Genomic DNA, 9,151 nt, shown 5'->3' on the forward strand with positions numbered 1-9,151 from the left:
CTTCAAATTCTTCATCTTCCTCAGTCGTTTCCCTACAACTGTGGGTTAGTTGGTGCCCAGATTAGGTACAGATTTTACCAGTGACACAGAATCTTACTTTATAACTTCTAAGCTTTATGTGAAAATAAATAAAGAAACTTTTATAAGCAGCCAAAACAGTGTTTTTCACAAAATACTCACAATGATCGTGGACCGTCGGGAAATTCATATCCTCGTTTGATTACCGTTGCTTGCATCTTTCCTTCACAAATTACTGTTGTACTCTTATCATTATCTTATCCATCGCCACAGTGAAGAGCAGAGGTGAAAGTGCACTTCTCCGCCTCAAGTCATTTTTCAGTTACAGCCAGTCCGATCTCTCTCCCCTTCCACTTCCACACAACTCAAGCTCCCATTGTAGATTTCACTATTTCTGCTATTCCACTCCTCTGTTGCCCAGAGAGTTTCATACTGTATCTATTCACACACATGCAATGCATACATCCGTGCCCCCCCCCCCTCCCCCCCCCCCCCACCCCCACCGCACGCCCGCCCCACACACACACACACACACACACACACACACACACACACACACACACACTTTTTTTTTAGTGTTTAGAAAGTCCGTCAGTAGACAAAGACCTATTTCATATTCATGGTGGAATTCCTTTAGCAGTCTTAGAGTGAAAATTTGTTCTATACATGTGCATTAAAAATAAGTTTCTGGTAAATTTTAGTTCACAGCACTTGACACAACTGTAAAGATTGTCGGTTTAAAATAATACCTGCAAATTACAATGGTAACAACCTAAAGTGGATGCATTACGTAGAAAATAATGTGCGGAGAGGGGCGGGCGAAGGCAAGCTAAAGACGGTGTTTTATTGGAAGAACTCTTTGAAGAGGTACCTACAAGTGAGAAATTACTATTGTAATAACATAAAAGGAATTGTAGTTTGCACGGAAACATTTAAGTGTTCATTTTTCTCATGTGCCATTTGCAAGTGGAACAGTAGAGAAATAGTCTGAAGGTGTTGTAGGAACACTCGTCCAGTCGTTTAAGTGTAAATTGCAGAGTAGTTTTTTTAGAAGTCAACGCCAAAATACAGTGCATTGCTATGTCGGTCGAATGAAGACGACGTATTTTGACACTATTTTGTAGCACGGCAGCCTCGTGTCCTGGTCACGCTGTGGCCACACCCTGTACCTCCCACATCTCTGCCAGACATCTGTGCCACACCATTTCTGCCTGAGATGAAGAGATATACAGATTTCCAAAGTAATGCTTTAATGCTTGTGGATGTACATAAAAAGTAATTCCCACTACTGTACAAATGAATAAATTAGCAGTGTGTAACTGTTTGTAAGTATTAATTATAGAAATAGCTAACAGTGGTCGCTTCAGTCTGTTAATGTTTTACTGGACTCGTACTGCGTCAGTGCAGTTCCTCTGGAGTGGTGAACAAATGAATGACACGGAACAGAAGAAGTATCTGAAGGACCTGAGCTGGCAAAACCACTGTCTGAGCCTTATCACCCGTATTCTCACCGTACGTAAAATAAGTGGCCCAGTTCTGTGACTGTTGCTGTTCTAGCACTTAACTTTTTGTGATTATGTGGTCACCGCACGAATGCGAATATATTTCTCGTAAATTTGTAAGATCTTATAATTACTGTGTACTGTATTCCACAGGTGGAGCCACACGTCGGACGAGAACCGTTGGGCCGCTTCAGGAGAAGCGGATTACAACCGTCCGGCTTTCGTTATCGCGAACGGCGGAGGTCCGTCGTACAGTAGTTTCGTGTCGAGGAGCTGCAGGAGCGACGGGAAGGAAACGGTGCAGCAGGCGTTCAGGTGCGACTCGTGCTCCGCCATCTTCTCGACCAAGTACCACCTGGTCAATCACGTGTTCGTCCACATCCGGGAGGTGCCTCCGCCGTCGCACGTGTGCAGGCGGTGCGGAGAAGTGTTCTGCGACACCGCATCCCTCATCGACCATTCGAAGGGTCACGAGAATAACCTGCGGGTGCCCGCGGTCTCCTCGAAGTGGAACAGGGGAGACTCCGGCAGATCTTCCAAGCACCAGAAAAAGCGCAGGATTCGGAAACGCCCCGACACCAAGCCCCACATCTGCGACCTGTGCGGTAAAGCTTTCCCCCTCGTCGGGAGCCTGAAGTCGCACCAGCGGACGCACTCCGGCGAGAGGCCGTACGGGTGCGACCTCTGCGGGAAGACGTTCGTGCAGGCGGTCCACCTGCGGAACCACAGAGTGACGCACACGGCCGAGAAGCGCCACTACTGCGAGTTCTGCGGGCGGCCGTTCGCTCTCCTCCACACCCTCAAGGTGCACCTGCGGATGCACACGGGGGAGAACCCGTACCGCTGCGAGATGTGCGGCGAGTGTTTCAACTTGCTCGGGAAACTCAAGACGCACAAGCAGATCCACACCGGGAAGAAGCCGTACAAGTGCGACGACTGCGGTAACTGCTTCTCCGCCCCGAACAGCCTGAGGCGGCACAGGCGGATGCACTCCGGCGAGAGGCCGTACAGCTGCGACGTGTGCGGCGAGTCGTTCATGTGGTCGGCCACCCTGCAGAGGCACAAGCAGCTGCACACGGGGGAGAAGCCGTTCAAGTGCGACTTGTGCAGCAGCTCGTTCGCCGAGCTCGGCGGTCTCAACAGGCACATGCGCATCCACACGGGGGAGCGGCCGTACGCCTGCGGCGTCTGCGGCGCGTCCTTCTCGGCGACGAACCAACTGAAGCGCCACCTACACCGGCAGCACGTCGAAAACCCGCCTTAAAAGTCCGAACCGGGTCGGAGCTCGGCACCCTCGGCAATCTTTAGTTTCGTGCGTGACGTCTCGCGTCCTAATGCCGGACACTCCTTTTCGGGCTACGGAGACTCGGTAGCTTCTAGCTGAGCGAGCCGACCCGTTCGGACCTGTCGACGTAACAGTTGTGAGCTCGTCGGACCACTTCGTAAGATAGCGGAGTCGTGCAGGTGTGTGTTCCGGAGCCTCTGTTGTGTGAGAGTTAGTGCTTGTTGCTTTATTTAACACTCACGTCTGCAACTTGTCTAATTCCGATCCTTGTTCTTTGCTGTTAATATTCGTTTTGTACTTTTGAATTTCTGTGGCCTCTTGTCCGTCCTGACACAGTAATGCTCGGATCTCGATAAAACTGTGCGACTGGAGAAATGAATTTGGTTCTGTCCTAGGCCTAGTGCACCTTCAGCTATTGCTGATTTATCTGTGTTGCCCAAACAACAGTTGCTGTTATGTTCTTTAAGTACGGTATTAAATTCTTCTGTTAGGAGTCCTTTTGCACACCTGATTGCCTGTGCCAGAGGTTTTATATACTCCTGCCACGAAGAATGGTGGGCTTATTCAGATATCGAGTCACTTGTCAGTTTATTATTTTCTGTGATCTGGGTTGCTTTTACGAATGGGTGGAAAACTTTTCCTCGGTTGGTTCTTTCCTGCCAAAAGCTCCAGATCATTTAGGATGACGTCTGCTATTTATCGCTCTCTCTTTTTGACACGTGCTCCGATATTTCGTAACTGCGAAGGTCTTGTGCTCGCCGCTTGCCACAGTAGGATTATATAAAATCTCTTGCACTTTGCAACATTCTCCCCTTCAGTTAATAAAATGTTTTTGCTGCAAATTGTTGCTTTCGAGTCCTCACATGTGACGGCACAGTTTATAAATTGAACTGGTGAGTTGGAAAAGGGGTCGTATCCCAGAAAGGAAATTTTTCAGGAGATACAAAAAACCGTTTTACTGCACAGTGGGTTTAAATATGGTGTCGTCGAGTTTCTGTGTAGCAGGTGGTCCCAGGGTGAAACAGTATACATAAATACAGTACCCTTCAGCCACCAATATGATCTGTAATCCAGTTTAAATGTATGGGAGATGACCTTTTTTCGAACCTGTTGATGCTGGTTAGGCAAGTAGCATTTTTGCAGCAGGAAGGTTGTGTTATAGTTTATATTATTCATCTTCATTGTAGCAATAAAAGAGTGTACTATGAGCATAAAGGTTAATTCATAATGTACCCAATATACAACCACAAACAAAATACAGCAGGACAGACAATGGTGGGTATGCTTCATCTTTATCCTGTCCATCCTTTGCTGGCCACAGTCAGATACTGTTATAAAATGCTCATCAGGTATGTGTCGTATAATTTTCATTACATCATCTAATTTCTTCTTTTTTATTAGAACAAATCTACCATATGCTTGTTTATATGGACATGGCCCCTTCTCTAACTCAGTACCCATCTAACAAACACTTATATTCGTGGGAGGGATATGACCCCTTGTTATATACCAAACAATGTGTACAGACGTAAAAATGATTTTGGTGGTGTTATGCCAGAGTAAACCAACTACAAATTTTTCTATTTGGCATAATCAGCTTTTAACTTGCAGACACTACCGTGAATCAGATAGTTTATACTGCAACTCAAATTGGGATAAATTACATTTATTAAATGTGTTTATCAATGTTTATTGCATTTTAAACTTTAAGCACACGTAATGATGTACAGACATTATTATAATCACAATTATCAACATAAAATTTGGAATAGAAGTTAAAAGTTACTTCATTACTTATTTAAATAGGTTTATATCAGCACATTCTATATTTAAACAGTTATAAATTCATCAGGAGATGTTACTTTGTAAAGTAGCAAACGAACACCATACAGTTGAAGTTAATTATTATGTTGTAGATCAGTTCTGCACTCTCTTCGCTGCTACTTGGCAAATTCTTATAAAAGTCATGACATATTGGAGGAATGAGACAGAATATATATTTAAAATATTGTAGCTGTGGAGAAGTTAGTGGTTTCCCTTCAGGGTGTTTAACTTTCAGAACAATATTGTGAGGTTCAGCTGTTCAGCCTCGGATCCTTTTGGTAAACGTAACCTCACGACACTCCGTTTCCTCATTGTAAGTGTATTTGAATTCCAGTACATTCACATTTTGATGGCAGATATGAATACATCCAATACTCACCCACGATAAAGGGTGGCCATCAACTTTGTTTCTAAGGGTTAATGCTGATGTAATGTTTTCTGATGAATAAAAGTCTTTTGTTTCTATCTCCACCATTCAAATGCTTGCTCTTGAACTCTGCAAGTTTTTGTTACATTTTGTAGCTCAGTAGGGTGGCAAATATGTTGATGCTTTCTAACTTTGCTCTCAATGGAGACAAAGTCTGTAGCAATGGGTAAATGACTGTACCCTGTAGTTTTGAACTTATGAGTGATCTCCTTGATATTGTTACTAGGATCTTGCAAGAAATGCATCAGGAGGCTTACTATTTTTAAGCTTCTGTTTTGGCCACCATAAGAGCCAGGCCACAATATGACCTTTCCTTTCACAGGATGCTCATGTAAATATTTCAAAAGACAGAAACATATTTCATTGAGTACCTGACCTGCAACACCTTCATGCCAGATGTTGATTGTACCTTTGTGTGTAGCCGAATGATGTATGCCCAATATGAAACAAGAAAGCTGCCGTTTACTATACACAGAAGCAATGCTCACTTTTGGAAGAGGAAAGGTCTTTTGTATGTCAAGAGAAAGTACAGTGCATTCTCTCTTCTTTGTCCTGTGTGTCGTTCCATGTAATCTCTATGCGGTGGTGGTGGTGGTCCGGGAGGGGGGTGGGTGGGGGCAACAATGGAAAATAGAAGAAGGAAAAACAGGGTTAATAACGACATTAAGTTGGGTAGATCACAAGAAGCAATAAATTGTCTGGCCTTTGCAGACGATCTCGTAATAATAGTTGGAACCTCAAAGAATGCAAAGAAAAGATGAGAACTTCTGAAGAAAACAGCTAAGAAGACACGTCTACAAATATCATTTGAAAAGGCTGAATACTCCAATGAAAGTAACTCACCAAGAATTTTAAAGACCAAGTATGACAACATCTAGAAAACTGACATCTTTAAATATGTGGATGAAAATGTAATCATAAAAAGTGAAACATAAGCTATCTGTATCTGGACTGAAAAAATGAAAAGGGCATACATTGAAGTGAGAAATCTGTACAATAGAAATGCTTTTAAAAAGATATGAAATTAAGGCATTATAATAGAGTTCTAAATCAGTGAGTCCTCTGTGGGTTGGAAACACCACTTTTATCCAAATGCAAAAGGTCATTAGAAGATTTCGTAAAGATAGAAAGAAGAATCCTGCGAGAAATATTCAGTCCAGTCAAAAACGAAGGTGCCAATTTGGTTTTGAGACCAAGTAAGGAAATATACTCATCATGCCCTAAAAAAACAGACGAGGTCAGGAAAAGAAGTGTTATGCTGCTTGGACATGTAAAGACAATGAAGGAAGATCCACATATTCATTTAAAATGGAAAGTGGACAAAAAAATTTTAGTGTAGTCAGGAGAAACAAATTCAAACAAGATGTCAAAAAATGGAGAGGGTTTCAGGATAAAATGAACAGAAAAACAGCTTTTGTGAAATGGTAAGATGAGAGGAAAAAAAGGTCATTCTGATAAAGTGAGAGAGTTTTGGAGGAAGCGGAAGGAAAAGAGAAATAAAATGTTATCTTCATTTGTTCATTAGTGGGCGTGTAATGATTTATGTATCAATAAAAGAAAGAAAAGGGAAAAAAATTCTACTTCAAATTGTTCCTATGAGTTTTAGAATGTGTGTTGATTTTTAGAATGAGATTTTCACTCTGCAGCGGAGTGTGCGCCGATATGAAACTTCCTGGCAGATTACAAATATGTACCGGACCGAGACTCGAACTCGGGACCTTTGTCTTTCATGGCAAAGTGTTCTACCATCTGAGCTACCCAAGTACGACTCACAATCTGTCCTCACAGCTTCAATTCTGCCAGTACCTCATCTCCTACCTTCCAAACTTCACAGAAGCTCTTCTGCGACCCCGTGTTGATTTTTAATTGTTTGGATACATTAATGTGTAGAGGACAACCAAACACTTTTATCACATTATTCTCGTGATTAATTACACAAAAGTTCAATAATTAAAAAATATGCTGGCCGGCTTTGACTGTGCAATGAAAAATAAATAATGTTCACTAGTCACTGAAATTTTGATTTAAATAAAAATCAGGGTTTATCGTTATCTTCTTTAATCTGAATCAAAGTAACGACTGAGCTGTAAAGTAAAAGAAACTAGAGCTGTGTATCACAGTAAATAATGAGTAGTACTGATAAAGTACTGAAAACTTTTGAGTTCAATTGAGAGCTCCACACGGTCAAACGAGCTAAAATGACAAGTTCAGAACGGTTACAAACCCACAAAAATGTTTTTGAGTTCTACCCTTCACATCGTGTGAATTATTCCAAGTCTGCACTGTCACTCTCTCGACGGAATATTCCTGTATCCACACGATCGTACGACCGCAGATTTTCTAAGTATCTGCTGCCAACCCGCACGAATCCCGGAAGTCCGAGAATACAGAATACTACAGAAATGCGACCCGATCGCCCTCCCCGATAGGTACGTGTTCACTGGTGCAGCTGTGGCCCGCGAATGACTTGAGACAAGATGGCCACCGGCTATTTGTGCCCCCACACTGTTTTTAAGAATATTCACATACTTCCATTTTGTATACGTACTTAAAAACAATCTTAATCAATATGTGTGTATGCTACATAAAATTAAATGGAAAGTTTCTCATCTTTTGGAAATTTACTGATCTTTTCACCGCTGTCCTCGAGTTTTTCTGCCGGGTCGATTAGTTTGCTCGATAATCAGAGTTTTGTACATCCAAATGCTACTTTAGATTTACTATTAATAAATCAGAAAGAAATAGAACTTAATGCCTAAGTCCACATTGATATGCTGCTACTGCTTTCATTGTATTATTAACAATTTTGCTGAAAATTTACATTTCTCATGCTCAGAATACATGTTCTGGAATGTAGTCTATAATATATAAGGTTTGTAACAGATCCACTTGTCTGTTTTGACGGAGCTCCACGATCGGATGTCACTGAATTTAGGTTTACGTAATGGACGGGCACTGTAGGCACAGCCACTCCTTCCACGTTCCTCGACAGCGGATAAGTGCGCCAGACTCTTCCAGATCGCGTGCCACACCTGCAGTGTGCCTGCTGCACTCCTGCTGCCACAGTGTTGCCCGTACTGCAGTGTCCTCCAGTTCTGTCTGTCAATGTATTCTTGTGAAACACGATTACAGTGAAACTCATTGTTAATGCTGAAAACTTTCAGATTTTCTCTCATAACGGCGTCAGAAGCTGTCGACATATTGAGAGAACAGTAAATGTACGAGGGTGGTTTGAAAAGTTCTCGGAACGGAATAGGAAAAAAGTACTTAAGTCACCGAAACTTTTTTTATTTTTCGAGCTCGTCTCCTCGTAGATTAATGCACTCAGTCCAACGATGTTCCGGTGTCTTAGTCCCATCTCGAAAATGGGTTTCCTCCGGGCCTGCAAAATAATCGTCAACTCCGGCTATCAATTCTTCATTCGAAGTGAATCTTCGTCCACCGAGAAAAATTTTCAGTTTTGGGAAGAGGTGGAAGTCTGACGGAGCCGTATCAGGTGAATAAGGCAGGTGTGGCAAAAATTCGTACCTCAGTCGGTGTAATTTTTCCACACCGATGGAACGTGTCTGGGCACACATTGTCTCGATGGAAGGTGGCTTTCTTCCTTGCTAAACCTGGCCCTTTTTCGCGTATCTTTTGTTGAAATTTGTCCAGAAGGTTAGCATAGTATTCTCCAGTAATTGTTTGCCCAGTGGGGAGACAATCTACAAACAGAATCCCCTTCGCATCCCAAAATACTGGTGCTTTTACCTTTCCCGCCGAAGGAATTGTCTTTGCTTTCTGTGGTGGCAGAGAATCAGCATGTTTCTACTGCTTTGACTGCCGTTTTATCTCTGGGGTATAGTAGTGCACCCAAGTCTCATCTGTGGTCACAAACAGTGGCAAAGAGTCTTGTTCGTTTCTCCTAATACGGGCCAGATATTGTTCCGATATGTCCATTCTCGTGCATTTTTGACCCAGCATCAAGGGTGGTGGCACCCATCTTGCAGATAATTTTTTAATTTCTAATTCTTCAGTTAAAAAGTGATACACCCTTCCAGATGACATCTGGCAAGTGTTAGCAATTTCACACACTTTCGATCGACGATCCTCCGT

The 9,151-nt window shown here is 42.7% G+C and overlaps 1 protein-coding gene across 4 annotated transcripts in view; it reads left to right on the forward strand.

Annotated features, from left to right (window-relative positions):
- LOC124719917 (zinc finger protein 436-like) overlaps positions 1 to 4,020 on the forward strand; it is a 223,562-nt gene extending 219,542 nt beyond the window's left edge. For all 4 annotated transcript variants that reach the window (XM_047245109.1, XM_047245111.1, XM_047245110.1 and 1 more), the window contains one exon: positions 1,674 to 4,020. In XM_047245109.1, the coding sequence (XP_047101065.1) occupies positions 1,674 to 2,784 (1,111 nt within the window). In that variant the 3' untranslated portion in view covers positions 2,785 to 4,020. The remainder of the gene's footprint in view (positions 1 to 1,673) is intronic.
- Positions 4,021 to 9,151: the final 5,131 nt, after the last annotated feature.

This window comes from Schistocerca piceifrons, chromosome 11 (assembly GCF_021461385.2).
Source record: "Schistocerca piceifrons isolate TAMUIC-IGC-003096 chromosome 11, iqSchPice1.1, whole genome shotgun sequence".
Taxonomy (NCBI): Eukaryota; Metazoa; Arthropoda; class Insecta; order Orthoptera; family Acrididae; genus Schistocerca; species Schistocerca piceifrons.